Below are 21,943 nucleotides of genomic sequence, written 5' to 3'. Positions count from 1 at the left end.
ATGCTTTAGCCACAGAAACAAGTTACATTCTGCACAAACAGGCTTAATTTTTTGAGACATCAGTGATCACTCCTTAGGCTTTGCTGACCACAATCCATACTGCTATGGTTGGTATTAGTGACACTTTCAGCAAGCAAAATCCTGCTATATAGTAACAATTGAAAAAGCTGCAAGTCGGAACCAGAAACAGACCTGGGATGCATTTAGGTGCTAGAATAGCCACAAAGAAATTGATTTTTAATGTAACACAGTCAGACCTATGCATACATACACATAACACAATATTTATAATAAAAGAGACAAACAGGAGGACTCATTGCATAAGAGAAGCAGAAGTAAGTATTCTCTTCTCTTCCTAAATGCTCTTGTTTCACATTAACATCTGCCATCTGTTTGGGTTCTGAGCTCAGCAGCTCAGCTGGAGGTATTCATCTTCTTGCCTGTGATGTTCCCATATAAGGTGATCTCTCTGTGCCCTTGGAGCACGATTTTGATTTGCTCAGGTTTCGTTCCACTCCGATTTGCTGGCCTCTATGGTCGAGCTCTCTCATGGTTTTGCAAGGCAGTCATCCACACAGCAGTAGCTATAAAGGGAGGAGAAAGTCAGGAGGGAGTAATGAAGCTGTGCCTGCAGATCTAAAGAACTCTGGAGAGTTTATTTGCAGGCTCCATTCTCTTTCTTCCACATGCCGCCTCTGCGTGATGCCTTTTCAATAAGCAGCTTCCATAAGCCTTTCCCAAGCAATATAAAACATAAGCCCTATCCAGAGAACTGGATGGAATTATAGGGCTGAATTTTTACAATAACTCTCATGTCATTAAGAAACTGTGCTTGAAACCCTGTATCACTCTCCATGCAAACTAACTTGGGAATTTGGAAAATGCCCCCAGAATTATACAACAAACATATATGAACACTGGCTTTTGAGTCTGTAACATTTGATCCAGATACCACATCACCCCAACTAAGATAACTTAAGACAAGTTAAGCGTCAAACAAGTATCTCAGCTGCTTCCTGTAATATTTACCTAAGGCTGCTCTGAAAGCTATCGTCTCTTTTATGTCCGTGAAGATTCTGTTGTGATACAAAGGTCAAGACACTGAGCTAAACTTTATTTTTTTTTTAATTTTTTTAAGCTGTGAGTTTGAAAATTCAGACACCACTACAGACTGTAAATATCAAGCAGCAGGCAGGCAGCCTGGGGTATAGCAGCATGGCTACTTTGGGCTGCACATCCAAATAGCACAAAACCATTGGAAGAAAGGATCATGAAAACATACAACTTCAAGGATGACACGGGATCCCCCACATTTTCCCCAAGTTGGGAAATCCCATAGAACTGGGCAGTGATGTATGATTTTGCTCCTGCCTTCAATCAGTTGAGCTTTCGAACAGGCCAGCAAGCCTGTTTTCAATGATGTCTGGTCATGGAGGTCTCCTTCCCCAAGAGTCAGAACAATCAGGCTTCATGGCTTTCCACCACGACAGAGTGAAACAATCTCACCATCTATTTTTCTTCTTATCTTGGCATTTTCTAAAGTTTTCAGACATCCTTTCTCTTCTTTATCTGTTGCCTCTTTAATGTTACAGAGACATGAGAAGAGGGGAATGGTCCTTTGCTTCTTGGAAGGTGTAGGGACTGAAATAGCCTGATGTAAAGGAGAATCTCAGAGCAGCACCCTCCCACTGTACCCAGCACAAATCCCTCTCCATCCTCAGCACTGTGGGTACAATTGCTCTCTCCTCTGCACCGAGGCCTGAAGAAAGGATGTATATCATGATTTACAGGAAGTTTCTCTAGCATTAAGTGGTGGACCCACATCCACCACTTCCTATTACCTATTAATGCGGTCTACAGGGAGCAGACCTGGCCCCCAATGTCTCCACAGGAAATCCCATTTTCATTTGCTCTGTGTATTCTATATGCTCAAAATACTCATCAGAAGAAAAGTGTAATTGATACCAGGAAAGCATGTCAAGGGAAAGTAGATCTCTTCTGAGAACTTGTAGGTAAATATGATTCCTAAAGGTCAGTATACAGTCTGAAAGCACAAAGGAAACATGATCTGGTTTTAAAGTTCAAAGCCAGGAGTCAGGAGACTTGGATTTTGTTCCTGGCTCTACCACAGCTTTCATGCACAATCACAAGCAACCCGTCCATCCCCTCTGTAACTTCATTTAGCCAGTTAAAAGCTAGGACACTAATGCAGTGTCGCTTTTCAGGTTTCCCGTGAAGACCAGTGAATTAGTATTTTATGAAGCGTTTTCTGTTCCTCGGAAAGAAGAAAGGAGCTAATCTAAGATAGACGCAGTGCTTAGAATTGCAAAGTATTACATTTATGATTGCTATTTACTGAGTCAAATTCTGCAGTGATTTACAACCTGTGCCTTGCAATTGGCACCAATTTAATATGACTCACTGCATATTTTAATCCATCATCTCTGGACTCACATGGGATTCTAAGACTATCCAAGAAGCTAACTGCAATAGCAGAGGCTCCGAAATCCACCTATTTAAGGTCTAAACATGGGGTTTTAAGGATCTGCAACAAAAAACTTGCAGTTCAAGAGATACCCGTTTCACAAACAAGTTTCACTTTAATACATAGTCTATTTTTGATTGTTTGGTATTTTTGAAGCTCCTGTCCTTGTTTCAGATTTAGCATAGCTAGCACTACATATTTATTGCTACTTTGAGGCACACTGACAGCTGACATTCAACCCTGAGGACATAAATTTGCCATTTGCCCCTAATGAAGGCTGGGCACAGGACTGGCATTCCTGTTCCACAAGGATCCTCTGTGCATTTTTCCATTTCAAAGAAATGAAGTAACCATTCACCTGATATGTACATCAGCCACACATGACATCTCTTTATGCTGTCAAAGACTGCCAAAAATCTTAATTGGGTAACTGCATCAATCTGTTTGTACATCTCCTACACATGCGACAACAGCCTCCCTCTTAAGAAGCCGCAAAGCTAAGTATATACTTTAAAGGGTGAATCTCAAACCTATTTCTGCCATTCCCTGCATCAAGAGCACTTGTGCTGTGAAGAAGCCCCACGAGAGACTTGGCCTATGGCACGTACGCCCCAGCATCACCTACAGCAACCACAGCCATGCTTCCCAAAGCAGCATCGACCCTACCCTACTGCTAAAGCCATCCCATGTCCAGCGATGGTGCTGCGCCTACCCCTGCTGCCTCACACCACGGTGCCGGGCAGGGCCTGCTGCTGTGGCACTGCCACCAGCTGCCCTCTGGTCAGGAACTAGGGATAGAAATCACAATTCCTGTCCAATTCGGGGCGGGAAGGGGAGAGACTGAGGGGAGAGACTGAGCTCCCCAGAGCTCCGCCGGGCTGGCAACACGGCGCAGCGGGAAGGGCTGCTCGGGGCAGGCCGCGACGCCGCCGGGAGGCCTCCCGGTGCGGCCTGCTCCGCGTTGCTTCCCCTCAGGCCGCAGGCGGCTGCGAGGGCAGCGAAACAAGCGAGGAGAGGGCAGAGATCCGCCCTCCGCCGGGAGCGCCGGGAGCACCGAGCCCGCTCCGCCCCTCCCCGCCGGGGCGGCCGCGCCTCTCCACAGACCGCCCCCTCTCCCCTCCCCGCTCAGCCCCGCCACCGCTCTGCGCATGCGTGGACGCCCCCTCGCTGGGGCCCGTTTCCAGCCGCTCCGGTGCGTTGGCAGAAGCGCGCGGCAGCACCGGAAGTGACGCTATTGCCCTGGCTTGGCAACCGTTACCAGGGTAACCGGGAGGCGCGCGCGGGAGGGCCGGGGCGGCCCGCGCGGGGGACGAAGGACGAGGCCGCCCCGACGCCTCAGGGCGCTGCCGGTGGCGGTGGGGGCCCGGCCGCCTCCCCCCGCGGTCTCTGTGAGGGGCCGGACCTTCCTTCGTAGGCCGCCGGGCGCCCCCCGGGGCTGAGCGGGCGGCCGGGCTGGGCCCCGCCGAGCCCAGTGCCAGCTCACTGCCTCCGGGCTGCCGTGGGCCTCGCTGAGGTGGTGCCTTCGCCCGCCCGCCCGGCAGCCCCCAGCTCCCGCTCCCCGCCGAGGCCTCGTGACGTCTCTTCGGTCTTTTCTGCAGAGGTTTTTCCAGGACACGATTATGAGTGATCAAATCCAGTTCATTGTTGAGAAGCTCAATCAGGAGCCCTTCAGGAAGAACTACAATTTAATCACGTTTGACTCCTTAGAGTCAATGCAGCTGTTGCAGCTGCTCAATGATGTTCTGGGGGAGATTGACCCGAAGGTAAGGAAGGCAACCAGAGGTGATCAGACCTGTGTAACTGCGAACACCTTAACCGGGTTTGACACAGAAATTTGCTTTTATTTAGGCCTGGCTCTGTATAATCTTGTGGCATGTTTGGTTTACCAAAATAGCTTGTATGAATCTTCCTGGAAATAAATGTGCCTGGCAAGAATCCTTTCTGTCATGTTATACATCTATGTGTTTTTGGCAAACCACCAAATATTTCTGGGGCCAGGGATGCTGGATCCTTGTCCCCCAGAGACTGATGACTGTATATTTTTCCTTGGGATACAGATCTTGGTTCATACTGACAGCCGCTGTGTTCTCAAGTCAAAAGTCTGGCTGTGGCTTGCACACATAGACAGGGCAGGAACTGATCAAGAACTGAACCTCATGACTTAGCTGTTGCAATAGGTATTAAATCCCTCTCCTTTGAGGCTACCAAAAGTGCGTGTAAGATCAGAAGGGATTGTTCATACATCTGGGTGCAGATACACGTGCCTTGGTGTGCTTGGATATCTGACTTCCTTGGTGGAAGTAATCAGTTTGTCTGCATAGATGAGGTCCCATGACCAGGGAAAATGTATTCCTAGAATAAATTTATCTGAATACCCATGTTGGAGAAACATCCATTAGAAGAGAATTGAAGTTTGGTGATGAAAAGGATATTCAGTATGGAGCATCTCACTTCATTGACGTATCATGTAATAAATGGATAAAGTAAATTCTTTTAGTGTTGCTAGTTAATTAACATGGTTTGGACAAACAGTGGATAATTAATTTATTTTTTTTAAACTATTAGCATGCTGTTGACATTAGAGAGGAGCTGCCGGAACAAACAGCTAAAAGAATGTTGAGTCTTCTTGGTATCCTTAAATACAAACCTCCAGGAAGTATATCAGACTTGTAAGTATCCTTTTGTCTACAAATCACAGTAAAACATCTTCTACAGCTTATACGGTAACAACCTTTAATTCAGTAGTTGTGTGTATTTTTGACCTCGACTATCCCAGTGGGTATGTGTAACGCCTTGAAGACAGCTCCTCCCTTGTCCCTATAGAGTATGGTATAGGGGATGCCAGCAGAAGGTTCCCGCAGGTGTAGGCTGCCCCTCGGGCCCTGCTGCAGCAGCTGCTATTGCGGAGTCAGCCAGGAGAGGGTGCCGCATGACTGGCAGGGTCAGTCCCTTCCCCATCCCTTCAGACCAACCGCCCGAGGCTGGATTGCACCCTCCTGCGCCGGGTTATAACCCAGAAAACCCACACTCTTCCCACGTTGCCTTTATTCCCGAAGAATATCGCAGAAAAGGAAGAGTCGTTGTTGCTGGCTTTAGCCTTTTGATGTGTTACGGGGTTTTTATCTGTCTCAAGGTAGCAGAATCGGGATCATAAATGGCAAACTGGCATCATGAGTGTTTTCTCTTTTAACAGCATTAAGAAAATCATTAGGCAAGTGGAGAAGGAATGTCAAAATACTGCAAATTGTTTGTTCCAAGCCAGTGTTCATTAGTTTGAGATTTATTGATATTTTCTTTTTGTTGTTTTCGTACAGGAGTGCATTTCGCCAAGGGTTAGTTACTGGAAGCAAAACTATAATTCATCCTGTCTTACATTGGCTTCTTCAGAGGACCAATGAACTCAAGAAAAGAGCTTACCTGGCACGTTTCTTAGTAAAATTGGAAGTGCCAGCAGAATTTCTACAGGATGATACTGTGGCTGACATCAACAAACAGGTACCATTTTTCATGAATGCCAAAATTTTACGTTAATTAATTAAAGTGCCAACAGGAGGAGGGATAAATGAATCGGGGAGTTACTGCTGAGATAGTGTTCAAGTGAGTTATGGTAAGAGACTGTTGGAATCAAGGGTGAGCAAAGATTCATAATAAGAAATATATGTTTTGACCACCTTTCTTTCAATAACCCTGAAATTGTATATTAATAGCTAGCATTGACTTAAAAGGTTTTAAAACCATTAAGTACTGGGTGCTAAGTAATGTTCAGAGCCACGTTGGCCAAGACAGATTTTTATTTCTTGATTTTTAACCACTTTTTCTTCCCTGTGACCTACAACATGGATATTTTTAGCTTTATAAATTACCACTTCAAACTAGTCCAGAAAAATGTTATGACCAAAAGCCAATGTCTCCTAATTGTCAATTGATTGTATAGTATTTAGCTCCTAATATTTGTATTAGCCTTACCCCACTTCTGCTTCAACCATTTATTTTTTTGTGAATAAGTAAAAAATGTCTTTTTCCTGGGCTGACATTCCTACTCATTATGTTCCCACTTCTTTTGTGAGCATTAAATGTTGATTTTAGGTAGTCAGAGTGGGTGGGTTTGAAATGTAAAGCTTAAAGTGAACCAAAGTTACGGTTTTAGATCTGTGTTATCTGAGGTACATATTTACCTAATTTTATCCAGTTTTCTGTGCCTTTTGTTATGTATAGTGACTTGCAAAATCACAGTGTTTTTGAATGTTTGTAACAGGTAACTCGATTTATTGACTGTGCACCAGCAAAGCTGTACAGTCTGACTGAAGCTTGACTAAGCCTTTTATTTTTTTGTTACCACTAACAATATTGGATTTATAACTTGGAATAACTAAGCAGAAGTAGCAAAGAGAGAAAGGAATGCAGATTGTATGTTTTTTCAGTATGTCACAGTCTTAATATGTATAAATATCCAGCTCCATTATTTCCATTACGTAAGATGTGTTCCTTTTTGGGATTACAGTAATATAACCTTATTAAACTAATACCCTGATGATTAATTCAAAACAGAAGCTGGGGTAATATAGTGCCTTAATGTAATTTAACATTACTGTGCAAATATTTAGATACTAATGAATTAAAGAATTTCGCCTAAAGTATTTAGACAGACAGGCTTGCAATAGTGTATTTTAAGAGAAACATTTCAAACACGAGAGTTTGGAAATCTTAGAACATGGTCAAGTTTTATGGGTGTATAGAATCAAGCTCAAATGTACTTTACTCAAGAGTACTTGCCACCTTCCCAGGTGTGTTGTGATTTGGACATCAGATTGGCTGCAGTATATAATTTAAAAGGAAGCAACTTTAGGCATAAATCTAGTGGTTCAGTCTTCAGTGAGTTGCCCCCAGGTGCCAGGAATCTTTCTTTCCACTATAGGAACCTGGGTGTTCTTCAGTCATCTGAGTGTGTCACTTATTTCGGGTGCACGTGGGGTAGCTGCAGCTTTTCTTCGGTAAAAAGTGAGAAACCTTCCCTTTGTTACGTTCTGGCAAACCGTGCTATGCCCTTGTTTGAATCTTACCGTTAGTCTTGAAATTTTGTGTCCCAATAAGGAACAGACTTACTAAACTCCCCTTTTGAAAGAGGTGGAGAATCCACACAAAGGCAAGCTGTTGGACATCAGCAATCGTGAATACAGTTGCTCAGAGACTACCTGCTATTTCATTATTTGTTAAAGTACTTCTATAATGCATAAGTGATATAATGCAGGCCAGTTGCATTTTTACTCCTACTTTTTTGTAACTCATTCTTCATTGTCCAGTGTGTGCCTGCCTTGTCATACCTTTATTTGCCATTTAATCAAGCACTTTTCTCTATTATTTTATCTTCTTCTCAGTAGCCATTTTATTGCTATTTTTTGAATTCATTCCAGCTTGTCAGTGTGTGCCTGATATTGAATTGATATTGAAACAACCAGAAATGAACAGAGCATTCTAGATGCTGGTTCCCCAGGGTTTTATAGAATGGAATTGCTGCTCAGGGATATGATGCCGTTGTTTGAACTGGCCTTTGCTGTTGCCATTTTGTGTTCAACATTCATGTCAATTGCTCTTTCCAGGAAGTAAAAAATGACTTGATAATATCTTTTTAGATTTTTCCATCTTATTGAATGGCTGTTTCTGTGGAGATTCTTTCCTTATATCTCAGCTTGCATTTCTCCAAGTTGAATCTAAATTTATTTCCTATCCATATTTCTAAACTCTTTCTGTCCCCTGTTATTTCTCTACCCACACAGACTTTCACACTGCCTCTCAGTTTAAGATTACTGGTGGGCAATGTACTGGTGTGGAAGTAGCACACTGTCTACTTCTTCCTAACTACCGAACTACATATATCAATCTCTATATTATACTGAGGGCATGATTATGCAATGTGTCAAAATTTTCTCACATGTTAAGTCAGGTGTGCTCTTGGACTGCTTTGCTGGATTGAAGCTCGGTGCTCTATAAATTCAAGCCCCATTGCTTCGATCAAAAATGTTGTTAGATCAAGCTCTTCCTTTTTGGGTTGATAAATTTGCGTATGTGACATACACAGATTTACAGTAAGAGAGAATAATTTGTTAATATAGCATTGTCCCTTTCAGATAACATCTTATCTTCCTGTTTTGAAAATACACTATGTATTACAAGGGAAGAGGTGAAAATACTGAAGAAATTGTGAAACTTCTGAGTGTACCTTCAAATGGAAGATAATTCACTGTGATTTTTTTTTTATTTATAAGTTGACAAGCTTTTGTCATGAAAAATGCCTTTAATTCTTGTTCTTACCATATTTCTATTTCTGTATTTACTGTCTTCATAGTAAAGCAACATGTTGATCTGAAAATCGTTAGACACAGAGCTCATTCTGCATGGTTTTTATTTCATTTTCTAGTATGAAGAACTGATGGAAGCATTTAAAAACCTACATAAGGAGTGTGAGCAGCTCAAAACATCTGGTCTATCTACTGCAGAAATAAGAAGGGTAAAAAATTCTGACAAAATTGCACAACCTTTGTTTAGGTTTTTTTTTGAATGTCAGTTCTATTTTTGTTGGTTTTGTGGACTCATTGCAGTAAGTTGCACAGGTCAGAGCTGGTAGGCACTGCAGCCTCCTTTTTGAAACTGTTCTCTGTTGGCAAACAGATTAGAAAGTCCTCGCTCGTGCTTAGAACTGATCTTTCTGAAGCAGATTGGGAAGCAAGGCTGCCAAGATTCTATTCAGCATGATTTTCAAGTATTAGAACTCCCTTTCCTCTGAATGCAAACTGATATAAAGCCTTTTGCTTTACTGATACAGGGTAATAATTTCAGAGGGTGTTGAATGAATTAAGAGCTTAAATCAACAAAAATGATGATCCTGTGTGGCTAAGGTGTTAAGTAAAGGTATTTGCCCTGTTTCCGCAAAATATTTAAGCGCGGGTACAGCTTTGCAGTGAGACATATGGACAAGTTAAACAAATGTTGAGATAAGGCCTAAATTCGGAGAATTTATTTCCCTTTCTCTTGTAACTATCAATCTCTGGAATCCTGCTGTTGTAAGGTAGGGTTAAAGGAGAATAATAATCGGATACATGTTTTAGCACTAGAAAGTGTTTCTTTTAACACAATTTTAATACAAAAAGTGGCAGCAAACATCACTTGTATGCAACTTCATGCAAAATTGCCTGCCAGGAAGTGGGTAATGATGGTAACATTAAGAACATATGTTAGACTGCATCAGATGTTGAATTCATGCTGATTTTTGCTTGGTTGTTTCTGTTTGTTTGTTTTTATTTTAAAGAAATCCACCTGCTTTTATTTGAAATGTTCACACTGATACTCAAGGATGCAGGTGAAGGAATGTTAGCATAAAGAGAGTGGGAACTGTGGGGCAAGTAAGAGAGGAGAGATTGGAATCCTGGATGTTCTGATCGTAGATCAATAATGTTATAAACGCTTCAGTGTATTCAGAGAGCAATTCTGATTTTCATATTAATTTGAACAGAATTTAGTCCAATCCATATTATACTGTAAATAAATTAACATTTCTGTATCTGTTTTTTTATGCTTTTTAGGACATAAGTGCAATGGAAGAGGAGAAGGATCAACTCATCAAAAGAGTAGAGCGTCTTAAGAAGAGGGTAAGAAGAGAAGGAACACTGTTACATTTCAGTGTCATAATCCTTGGCTTGCAACTCTGATTCTGGAATGCAAACAAGGATTAAGATAAACATACTGTATGTCTAGGAAGGAATCGAATAACTAATTGACCCACAGGGAATCTCCCTAGGCGTTAGTCCAGACCTTTTAAGAATCTCGAGTCCAGTACTTTGCTGTCATTTCTGAGTAGTAACATGTATGGAAAGGAAGTGCCAAGTGGGCTTGTGAGACATATGATCTCTTTAATGTATTTCTCAACTATCTGACAGTAACATGCACTATTTATCCACTTGCTGTAGGTGGAGACAGTACAAAATCATCAACGAATGCTTGAAATAGCAAGACAGCTTCGCTTAGAAAAAGAGAGAGAAGAATCTTTGGCTCAACAGAAACAAGAACAAAAAAATCAGGTACTGATATAAAAGCATACCTATTAAAATAAATAGTTGTTGACATTTGTTTGGGAATCATGAATTTTAAAAAGTACATCAGGAACAACAGTACAGAGTTTCTCCCAACAACAGAAAATGAAATCCCATTTAAAATAGAAATATTTATGTACATTTTAAGGGAAGAGGCTTGACCCTGCAAGTTTTGAACACCTCATTCAAGGTACTTGGCTGCCTCAGCTGCCACTGACATCATCATTTAGGAGTCCCAGGAAATGTTCCATGACTTACTGTTGTAGCACCCAGAGAGAATTCTTTATATTTATGGTAATGAGCAAATGTTTCCTTAGTTTGATTTGTATCTCTGGGCATCTGCACTAAGATTTCAGAGGCTGATAACACAGCAAGTACCTCAGCTTTTCACTGGGTGGGGGGAATAGGTATTCAGGAGCAACCTTGGGATTTTGGCCCCCGAGTTCGACAAAGATGATGTCCTAGGAAGCGTTGGAAGCAGTTGACATCTGAATATAAGGGTGGGTTTTATTCCTGAGCTGTGTTGTCAAAACAAGATACTTTAATAAAATCCAGTGCCATATTGTCATATCATCTCACCAAATTCTGTAATGTGAACTTCAACATTGTATTAAAAGGGGAAAACCCCACAGATTTCTAGTATTGCAGTCTGTATCTGGATGGGGAATCAATGTGAATCAGTAAGCTTTCAAGCTGTTGGGTCTTTGCTTGAACCTGAGTGAGATCACAAGTAAAATGAATGTGATGTCCAGCTAATTCCAGTTCTTAGTTCACATCTCTCTAAATCACAAAAATGCTAATCAACTGGGTGTTGTTTGGCAACAAGCTTTTCAGTGGGCTCTCAAGTTGGACAGTGGATTGCTGTGACAACTCAGCTGCATTGAAGAACTGCAGTATAAGGGTAGTTACCTGCTGCAATCCTGATTCTTGCTGTCTTTCTTTTGTTGTTCTAATGTTCAAGCTACTCATATTTTTGGTTGAAAATTGTTTAATGAATTTCTGCCATAGAGAAAATATCACTTGGGAGTACAAGAATACTCTCCTTAACACTAGAGAATATCAAGTAAACCCAGGCCAATTGTTGAAAATTTGTTCTGGCACGTTTCCTTGTGAAACAGATAATCACCAGATGCTTATAGCTGCCATTTTTTATATTTGGGATTCTTTTTGATATTCTTTTGTTTTAGTTGTTTGAATATGCATTTCAAAGGAATGAGCTTATGTGTGTCCAATTCTCTCTCAAAAGTTGTTCCATGCAGAGCAGAGACTGCAAAGAGCACAGCTCCAGCTGAAAGAGATGCATCATGCAGTAGTGGATTCAAAACCTGAAAGTAAGTAGTAATCTATAGAGGCTGGGGGTTTACACATCTCTGTTAGAAATGAAATCAAAACTGGATGTCTGTCAGTAACATGGTAGTGCCAAAAAGCGTATAGGAACTTAAGAGAATCTAAAGAAGGAAATAACTTGTGTTCTAAAGGCACAGGCTGGAGATCCTAAGCCTAAACGTGCCTTGCCACAAAAGTCCAGGGAGACAATCCCAAGGGAAGATATCAGTCATATTTTTGAGGTCCACTTTTTAAAAATTCTTAAAACAGTTAAATACTGAATACTAACCGTAATACTCTGCAAGAAATAAACAGTTGGAACTACAAAGGGTTGGAAAAAGCAGAAACCTCTTGGAAAAGACAAACTTCTGATTTAGTAAGGTTTTATGTCTTTTGTGTTTGTAATTGGGCATTGGTGAAGTACTGCTTCTTAAAAATTTTGTCAGTGAATGTATAAATACATTGAATACTATGTTTTATTCAGCGCAGACTTGTTTTTCTAGTTACCTTCTATAAAATATATGAGAAGCTTTAAGGCCTGTTTCTTATTGTAGTGCAATTTTGTGTTGTAGTTTTATATGGTACCAGAGAAAAAGCTACTTCCTAATTAAGCTTTTTTAATAGATCATGGATTATATATACACACACACTTATATATTATTATGTTTATAAGTATATATAATATATTCTAGATATATCTCTATATTAAAGGCTATATTTTTATATATGAATTTTTTTTTTCATATGATAGTAGTTTGTTCTCATGATATGACTGTAGCTGATTGAGTTATATGTTGCTGTATTGCATTAATAATAGCAAGGTTGCTTCTCCTTGTGTTCAGTGATATCTCAGTCTGCAAATAACCTCAGCAAAATAAGTTATACTACTTGTGGAGTAAGTTAGTACTCTACGATCATTTATAAAAATACCAGGTGGGAAGGAATTGCAGTTACTAGATAAATGCATAAGTAACTGTCTCCAAAGGCTACAGTTTGACAACCTCTAGGTTTCTGATGATTTAATCACTTTGAAGGAAATGTAATAAGGATTAGCCTGGCAGTTTGACAACAAAACTGGGAGTCAGTTTAGGATTCAGTATTTCAGATGTATGTGATCTTTGGCAAATCGTTTAACCCTTTTCAGTTTGTCTCTTGCACTCGTTTGTTAATAACACGTCACAGGATTGATAGAGGTTTTATGTGCTGTTCATACAGGCATTGGGGTTGTTTTATAGGAAAATACTTTACTGAATGTAAAGTAGCATGAAGGTGTAAGACTCAGAATGGTCCTTTTCACAGGGCTTTTCCAGTTGCGTTCTAAGTTGCTGTGGTAGAAAAAATGCCAAAGAATGTTTTTTATTATATGCATAAATTACTTCCAAAATGATAGAATCTGACTATTTATTGATTTAAACAAGTCATTGTCCTACTCTTTCAAGTACATTTAATATGCCAGTTGCATCACATAACTGCTTTGGCGGCTGTTTTGAATTAGAGAATTTTTTTCAGTCACCACCACGTTGCGTTGTTATTACTTCATAATTTTACTTTCAGTTTTTTATAATGCTCATCATCCACTGAACCACAAATGGAACTAAAAGAGTATCCGAACTATCTTCTTTACTGAAAGGGTCCTGCAGTGGATTTTATAACTGTTCCATTTTTGCAGTAGCTATCAGAGAGTTTATACAGCAAAGCTGTGTCAACATTTCTATTTCAGTTCCTGGGTTTTTTTAAGGCCAATGGAAACTTGATGGGTTCAGTTCAGAGAAGCAAAGGTAACATAATAAAAAGCCAGTAAATATGTCATTTAATCATTGAGATGAAAATAAAGATAAAGTTAACATATTTAATTTCCTTATCGTGGGTCTTGCTTGCAGGGAAAGAAAAAGTGTTTAGATGTTCCGAAGAAAAGCTTGTAGTCATTACTTAAGAAAACTTGTGTTGAAATTTTGCCTGAACAAAAACTTTAGGACTTAGCTTTGTAATTGCTTTCCCCCATAGCAGTTACAAAGACACTGCCTGTAGTAGCAATTACAGAATGCCAACTGTGTTTTTTAAATAATTGAAATTAGGTGACCACAGTGCACTGAATAAGATTCCATTTACTTTAAAAGCTTTGTTGGTCTGCAGTTAGCACAATTTATTTTATTTTAAAAATTCCCTTTGGCTGCAGTTTTGTACCTCAGCTGCCTGCTCCTATCAGTATAGCTTGTATGCTGACAGTACAACCGCTGGTGGGTAGGTGTGGATTTTCACTGGAAGTTAGATACTTTCCTTTAAAATAATTTTCTTCCATTTTTAATACTTCAGGTGTTTTTACTTCCAAAGCAAGATAAAATGATAAAAGCTGCTGTTAATGAGTAGAAGCTTTTTTGTTTGTCTTGTGGATGCATGCTGCTTTGATTACTTCATCTTATAATTCATTTAGCATAAAGTACTTCAAAGAAATGTAAAGGAACTCTTTAAGAAATGCAACTGGCATGTATTCATTAGTATCATTAACATGCAGTTAGCATCAGTCTGCTTTAGCTGTGCCAGGAAAATACAGCTTATGGTTAATAGGTTTTTAACTCTTAGAAATACAGTATTTAGAAGACTGTATTGTGTCATGAAAAACGGTTGATGGTTATGAGACGTTTTGTAGATTAAAATTTATCATATTGGTTTCCACAGTACACTCCTTCCCTGTTTATTAACTTCAGTACTACTACTCAGTATGTTGTTTGACTACAGAGAGGCAGTTGCTGCTGGTAGCACTAAGTAACATGAATTTGCAGTTTTGGGGAGTTTTGTTGTTGTTCTGGATATGAATAGCATTTTTATTAACACTGACCACTAGTTTGAATAACCTAGCTCGTGCTTTCGCAGCAAGATTGCCATCTTTTTGCTTTGAATATCTCTGCTGGCACAAACACAATTTGTTAATGCCAAGAAGTGAACTAAATTACTGAAATTCTTGATCTCTGTCCATTTTACAGGACATTATTGTTCACTTTATTGGCAGAAATATGAAGAAGTGGATGACTAGCTTGAAAATATTGATTAAAAGAATGTGCTAAGATGATTGTTGTTGATAAACAGTGAAATGCGTAATTGATAGACTTCATTAAGTTAATATGTAGTAATAGATTTAGAGCACTGAGAACATCAAAGACATCGATCAAAGAGGAATTGCTTCGTACAAATGTCTATTTTATGTTATTCTGAACACTTGATGAAAAACAGAAATTTAGGATGCTATTATTTAAATATTCCGTTTGAATGAAAACATTAATGTTTTTCTTTTCCACAGAACTATCTTTCCCTAAAATTCCAAGTTTAAATGATCTCCACCAACACTGAAGGCCACATTACAATTAAAGTTATAGATGTATTTGGTAAAGGAGAATGGCTTAGGTGGAACTTTATTTCCATCTCTAAATGATTTTATTTATTATGAAGTCACTGTCAATAGATGCAAGGTCAGGGGTAAAGCACTTTTAAACTAACTTGATATCTTTGAGAATACAAGTCTGGTTGGTAAGATTAATAGTATTGCTATGGTTGACTTTTTTAAGACCATTGAATCTTAACTTGCACCCCATGTTGAAGAACAAGCAAGGCAGCAAAAATTCAACATGACCTATGTTAAAAGGATTAAAAGGAGTTCATTGAAAGTTTTAGAAAGGAAATTAATCAGGAAATCATCACCGAGTGGATGTGTTTCCAATCAGGACATGCAGAAATCAGTGTCTGGCTCTGTTTTTTGTTTACTGTTTACACCAGATACCTGAAAGAAACTAGCAAATGATCACTGGTGAAATTGTCAGGTGAAATAAAAATTGGGGAAATGACTGAATAATGAGGAGAGCGGACTACTGATTCGAAGTGACCTTAATCACTTAGGAAGCCAAGCCCATGCCAACAGTATATATTTTAAGGAATACCCAAATGCCACGGTATTCCTCTAGGAATAATGTATATGCAATATAGTTATAGCATGTGGGACTCTTTCCTAAGCAGTGACTCTGAAAAGGACTTGCGGGTCATGGTGGAAAAATGGTAGAACAGGTGCTCTTGGTGTCAAAGATTTGGTGCTATCCATGCATTTATTTACGGAAGAAAATGGAATAGGAGAGTTATATTATCTCTCTTTTTAGCTCTGCTATATCCATCACTGCAACACTGTGTCCATTGACAAGAATTCAAGAAAGATGTTGAAAGGTTAGGGAGATTTCAAAGAGCGTCAATAATAATTACAAATATGGAAAGCATAACTTAAAATGGCAAATTCGGGAAGCTTTTTAGTTTTTCAAGGAGATATTGAAGGGATGATTTGATCATAATCTGTCAATGTTTACATGTCTCAGGCCTTTGTTTAGTACAAGGAAATTGGAAGTGGCATCATTGGAAGCTGTGGAAGGAATAATTTCAGTACTCTCTTACTGAGGATGATTGCAGAAAGGGAAGTGAAAATGAGTGGTCCCCCTCCCTTTTTTTTTTTTTTCCCTTCCCTTTTTAAAAAAAATCAGTTATTGTTGCAAATGGTTTCGGTACAGGACGCATGGCTGAGCCTGTAGAGGGAAAAGAAGTAGGAAAAGAAGTAGAAATCTGAGTGCAAGGTGAATCAAGTTTTAGATCCATTGGCAGAATTATGCAGAGAAACTTTCCTCTTTCCTACATGACTGAGCAAGCACTAAGAAACTCTTTCTCCCATCCCTCTCTTTGTAATAATAATAATAAAAAAATTTGAATGGAAAACATGAGCAGTTGCTCTTAATAGCTCTCCACATGTAAATACGTGGTTGGCAGAACCTTGCTAAAATAACCTTAGGGCACAGAGCCAGACTTTCTGTGCAGCTTACGTATGTAGATTTTGTAACCATAAGTCAATGTTAAAACATTAAAAACAGAATTTATATGTGTAATGGAAAGATTTAAAGTATGCTTGCTTTTCTTTCCTCTGGCCTGGGAATTTGAAAAAAGAATGTTTTTCACTGAAAAAAAAATTGAAATAAGAGCTGCCCTATGTTTTCTTTTTTAAGGTTCTGTTAAGCAGCCAAAATAGCTCTTAGGTAGTTACTTCTTCATATGTTGAATCGTATAGGAGGAAAAATACATCCAAAGTATTTAGGAAAGAAACCACATTAGTCATGAGGGATGTTGACATCATCATGTCTTTCCCCATTAAGATGTCAAGTTTTAACTCGCTTCATTGCTTGTTGCACCGTCAAGAGTAAGCATAATGCAGAACCAGTATTTAAAAGAAGTTGGTAGTAGCTCTCAGGTTATCTGAGAAATAAATCTAGATAGTGATCAAGGTTATCACCTGTGAAGTCAGTAGGTCCCCGCTCTTATGAAAGCAATTGTTTAGGCGTGGTTATGTCCTGAGTTTAGTGTCATACCTACAACAAATTATTTAGGCATGTACGTTTTTATAAGAAAACTGGAGTAGTACAAGAAATAAAGTATAGGCTATATATGCAGATATTTTTTTGCTGCTAAGAGGAAAACAAGAAATTAGTTTGATTAAATTAAAACATTAATATTTAATATCAGAATAATTTAATTGATATCACTTTAATTTCCAAAGCAAAGATCTTGGTTATAAATATCAAATTGGGAGTTGTGTTCCTAGTCAGTTCTGAGGTGATAATTCAGCTCACAGTGTATGTGGGAAGCTTTGCTGCATTTGCAGAGGTGGTAGATTTCTAGTGAGACATTAAAATGTGGTCCCTCCTGCCCAGCTCTGTCGTGGGTTGAGGAAAACTGGAATCGAGTTCTTCTGGAAGAATGAAGTGGGAAATCTCTCTCAGTAAGCCCAAGTGGGTTTCTCAGGGTATAGCTGTAGTGCCAAGTACATAATGGCCATTGCATACATAAAGTAACTCTGCTTATCCATTCTGAAACCTGTATTGATGATGTTTGTTTTGCACGAGATAAATGACTTGATGGTGTGGTAGTGTTGCTTTTCATAAACACAGAAATCAACAAACTAAACTGCTGGAAAAGAGGAATTCCTGCTCATTTCTAGTTTGTGTTGACTTGCCTTTGTTAGCAACACTGCTTTCCCTAGGGTCTGTTTTCTTTCTTCTGGTTCTTGAGGCTTTCTCAGGAACTAAGAATGGCTTATTTCCTCTCTGGCAGCTAAACCAAGTAGCTTTCCTTTCAGGCTGAGCTGAGAGCAGAGGCTGAGGAGGATCTATCAGTACAGTATTTCTAGAAGTAAACAGTGGCAGAATAACAGGGCCCCTTTTTCTAGGCTTGTATTTCACTTTGTTCTGAGCTTCTCCTTTTGTCAGTCAGTGATATGGTCGGCAGACTTTTTAGCCTGAGAACCAAAAACTCTGCTTTCATCGACATCCTTTCCCATCTCTGTTTCAGCACCATCAGCTGTACTACTGTTATCTCTATACTCAAGCTTTTCTCTGCTTGTGCGGTATATGAAAGAGACAGAGATTGTGAATGTCTTGTTTTTCTTGGCATTTCACAGCAACTCCATATTCTCCCAAATACGGAGAGAATCCCCCCCGCTGCAAAAAGAACCCCAACCCTAGCAAGTAGTTTTAAAAAGTACCTAGGATACTTACTTTTAGTCATCTAGATCATCAAAAATATTCTGAAATACCTATTCCCACTCTCATCTGACATGTAACTTCCAAATCTTGCTGTAGTCCTTGGCACAGGTGTCTTGGAGGAGTAATTGCACTAAACTGCCTGTTGTCAGCAGATGACTCTGTAATGTAATTTAAATAGATGCTTTATTTTATTCTGTTGTGTTTTTCTAGGTGAGTATTGTTCTCATCTGTATGTACCTGTGTTTATTTATAAATTACCTGTTAAGGAGGCTAAATTACCTAGCAAGAGCCAAGTCATCATAAGCATAATAACATGCAGTGTGCATCATGCTTGTGTAGAGCAAAACTTATAAATGGGGTTGCTTTTCTCAACAGAATTTTTGACGTTATTCAGTAATTCCTTTTATTTTCTATTTTATTATTATTTTTAGCATTCTCAGTCTATATACTATCCTGAGATTAAAAGCTTGTTCTTACAAGAAAAAATAGTCTGCTATTTACAGAGAGGCAATTTATAAGTGTTCCAGCAATGTAAAAGACCCTTAAAGTAGGCATACATGACATTCTGCTCATTTTAAGGCCTTTTTAGATGGCAGATGAAAGTTTTATTTTGAGGGAGAATTTCCAAGCATATAACAAATCTATGCATGAGCTAAGCCACATTATGATCTTTGTACAGATAAAGGATTCATACAGATATAATTTCTGTCTGTAGATGAAGTAATTCACACGAAACAATGACTTAAGCAATCTGTGAGTAGGACCAACTTCAGGATGCTTGCTCCGCTGCTGTAGCCAGGGAAGTTCCAAGGGATACAAGCTTTGGAAAAGCTCTGAGCAAGTCAGCATAGCTGTGATGTGCTTTGCTGCCCCTCATCTTGCACACGTATAAGCAACGAAAGTCTAGCTCTTAACTTTTAAAATTTCAGAAGAATGTCATTCACAACACAAAAAAACCCCCATAGAATCCAATATCTTGGTGTGTATAAGACACACATAGTGTTTACGGCTTTCTATCTCAGTGCTGCATGTTGAATTTCGCATCTGATTCAGCTAGAGCTTCATGTAAGAAGCGTTTTGCTTGTTTATTGATGAAAAGAATCTGTCAAGGAGTTAATAGTTATATGTTAGAGATACAGATGGATAACAATACATATTATATTGTTTAACATCCAGATTAAAAATCTAAATGAAGTAACTGCCAGTTTCTTTGAGTGTTGAAAAAAAGACTCAAATGTTATGCTGTTGTTCTTGTAATCTGCTGCTAAATACTTTAATGCGTTGGTGAAATCAAACTTCATTATCTGCTACATTACTTTTATAGACACACACTGATTTAATTTGTTTTTAAGGTTTAATGAAGAAACTAGAAGAGGAGATAAACTTCAATTCATACCTGGTTACTGAAAAAATACCTAGAGAGCTTGAAAGTAAGAAGAGTTCAGCGTATTTCTTACAAAAGGTGGTTGCAGAGCCAGCTATGAGTCAATCTGATCTCAATGTACTTGAAATCAAGGTAAGTTGACCAAGGCCACACTTAATTTGTGTTCTGTAGCATAGTTTAAGGTTCTTGTACACTGTAGTTTTCTTATCCTTACTTTATATCCTTGAGAAAATGTTTCATTCCCAAAGGAACATCCCTTCAGTTGTAAAAGAAAAGAAGATGTGTTAATCACTAAATGCAAACTCTCAGGTAAGTTTTTTTTAAAAAAAACCCACAAAACAAACAAAACCAACCAACCAAACAAAAAAACCCAACCCCCAAACCCAACTCTATCCTTAAATGCTGTTTATAAAATTGCGTTAGCAGTTTGCAATGGTATCAGCAGAGATGTTAATTTAGCACTAAAGGTTCGATTTTTCTTCTCTTCAGTTTTCACTTGTTTTAAACTCTCACTGACATCAAGGGAGTTTATACCAATATACCAATATAGAGAGTGTTTATGGAATGGTGAGCAACATTCTCTGAGTGATACATCTTCAGCAATATTATGTCTTAATCAATGTGCAGTGGCCGAGAACTCCTAGGGTTTGGAAACGGTCTGTGCCGTTTGTTGATAAGACCAAAGGCAATTTGGGGATCAAATACTTGATTTACCTTCCCAGATTTTTTCAGAAGTTAAAAGCAAATGGTGTTAGAATGTGCAAAAATCCTTATTTGTAGTATATATCCAAAATATGCAGAGGGATTTGTTGCCACGGAAGTACATTTATAGATTTCACTCAATGAAGTCTTCATATTTGCATATTATGTTCTAGAAGAATTTAGAGGAATGCTAATTATTAGTATTTCTGTTGATGATGATGATGAAAATTTACAACAATGTTAGCTAGGGTAGGAAGACTAGTCCTACACTACTAGGTAGACTCTTCAGTCTAAATTTTTTCTCCTTCTCTTATCTCAGTTGATTTTTAATATTCCCAGGATCTCCAACTCAGGCTTCACTGTGAAATACAGATAATGAGGAAACAGAGTATTTGTAATAGATCAGAGAATGATTTACCCATGGGTGTGAGGGCTCTACCATTCTTCCTGTGTCTTGAAGCAGAGAGAGGTTCAGCAACTCCATCAACACCATAGTAGCCTGTGCATTCACACATAGAACGTGCCAAAGTAATGTAATAAAGAAATGCCTACAGGTTTTTTGGACCAGACGAGAATCAGCAGTCAAGCGTCATCAAGAATGCATTCTATTTTAAGGTTAAGACTACTTTTTACAAAAGTAAAATCGGTGACAGCCTAATGCCATTTTGGACCCCGATAGTTATACTTTTAAGGTTGACAGCGTTATTAAACTGTAGATTAGGTCTGAAATATTAAACTAGCTCTGTGATTCAGCCTCTGCTTTCCTAGTTTGTTTCTTCAAATCAAAACAATATTTGTGGTTGCAGTTATTTCTTTTAGGCATAGTTGAAGCCCTGTTTGGCACCTTTCTTTTCCAAGAGTGTTCTGGGGTTTTTGGCAATATTTTAAAAAGCTTCAAGGTGGGTTTTTTTTTAATCTTTCTCCATGAGGTAACCTTTTAATTTGTTGTATTTTGGAAGTATATTCTTCTTAATAGATAACAAAAACATGTCGTATACCTGGCTGTTATCACAGCATGGCCTTAGGCAGCATTTTTTATTTTAAAGTCAGCCTTCTATTATCTCAGTGTCTTAAAAAGGAGCTGAATTGCACTAAGCATGCTACTGTCCTGCATTGTAGAATATGTAAAGCAGGAATTTATTCACAGAAGGGAATTCTTATGCTGTCTTAAAATTCAGGCCTGTTCTAGCTTGTGTAAAGGAATAGAATTTACAGATATTTTTTTCCAGGTGTTGGCGTATTTTTAGTCCTATTGAGCACTTGATTTGAGATACTTAGCTTTCAAAGTACACGGATATTGCTCATAGAACTGTTAGAGTAATGCCCAGCACTGTACCTGCGTTACCTTTTGACTTCATTGGATTTCAGCACATATTTACACTGCTTGCTTATCAGCACTCAT

The 21,943-nt window shown here is 38.8% G+C and overlaps 1 protein-coding gene across 1 annotated transcript in view; it reads left to right on the top strand.

Annotated features, from left to right (window-relative positions):
• Positions 1-4,078: 4,078 nt before the first annotated feature.
• IFT81 (intraflagellar transport 81) overlaps positions 4,079-21,943 on the top strand; it is a 41,326-nt gene continuing 23,461 nt past the window's right edge. The window contains exons 1-8 of the mRNA XM_009806862.2: positions 4,079-4,248; positions 5,051-5,154; positions 5,800-5,980; positions 8,901-8,990; positions 10,063-10,128; positions 10,447-10,557; positions 11,816-11,900; positions 19,808-19,971. Of these exons, the coding sequence (XP_009805164.2) occupies positions 4,105-4,248; positions 5,051-5,154; positions 5,800-5,980; positions 8,901-8,990; positions 10,063-10,128; positions 10,447-10,557; positions 11,816-11,900; positions 19,808-19,971 (945 nt within the window). The 5' untranslated portion in view covers positions 4,079-4,104. The remainder of the gene's footprint in view (positions 4,249-5,050; positions 5,155-5,799; positions 5,981-8,900; positions 8,991-10,062; positions 10,129-10,446; positions 10,558-11,815; positions 11,901-19,807; positions 19,972-21,943) is intronic.

This window comes from Gavia stellata, chromosome 21, assembly GCF_030936135.1.
Source record: "Gavia stellata isolate bGavSte3 chromosome 21, bGavSte3.hap2, whole genome shotgun sequence".
NCBI lineage: Eukaryota > Metazoa > Chordata > Aves > Gaviiformes > Gaviidae > Gavia > Gavia stellata.
This window is presented reverse-complemented; position numbering and strand designations above follow the sequence as displayed.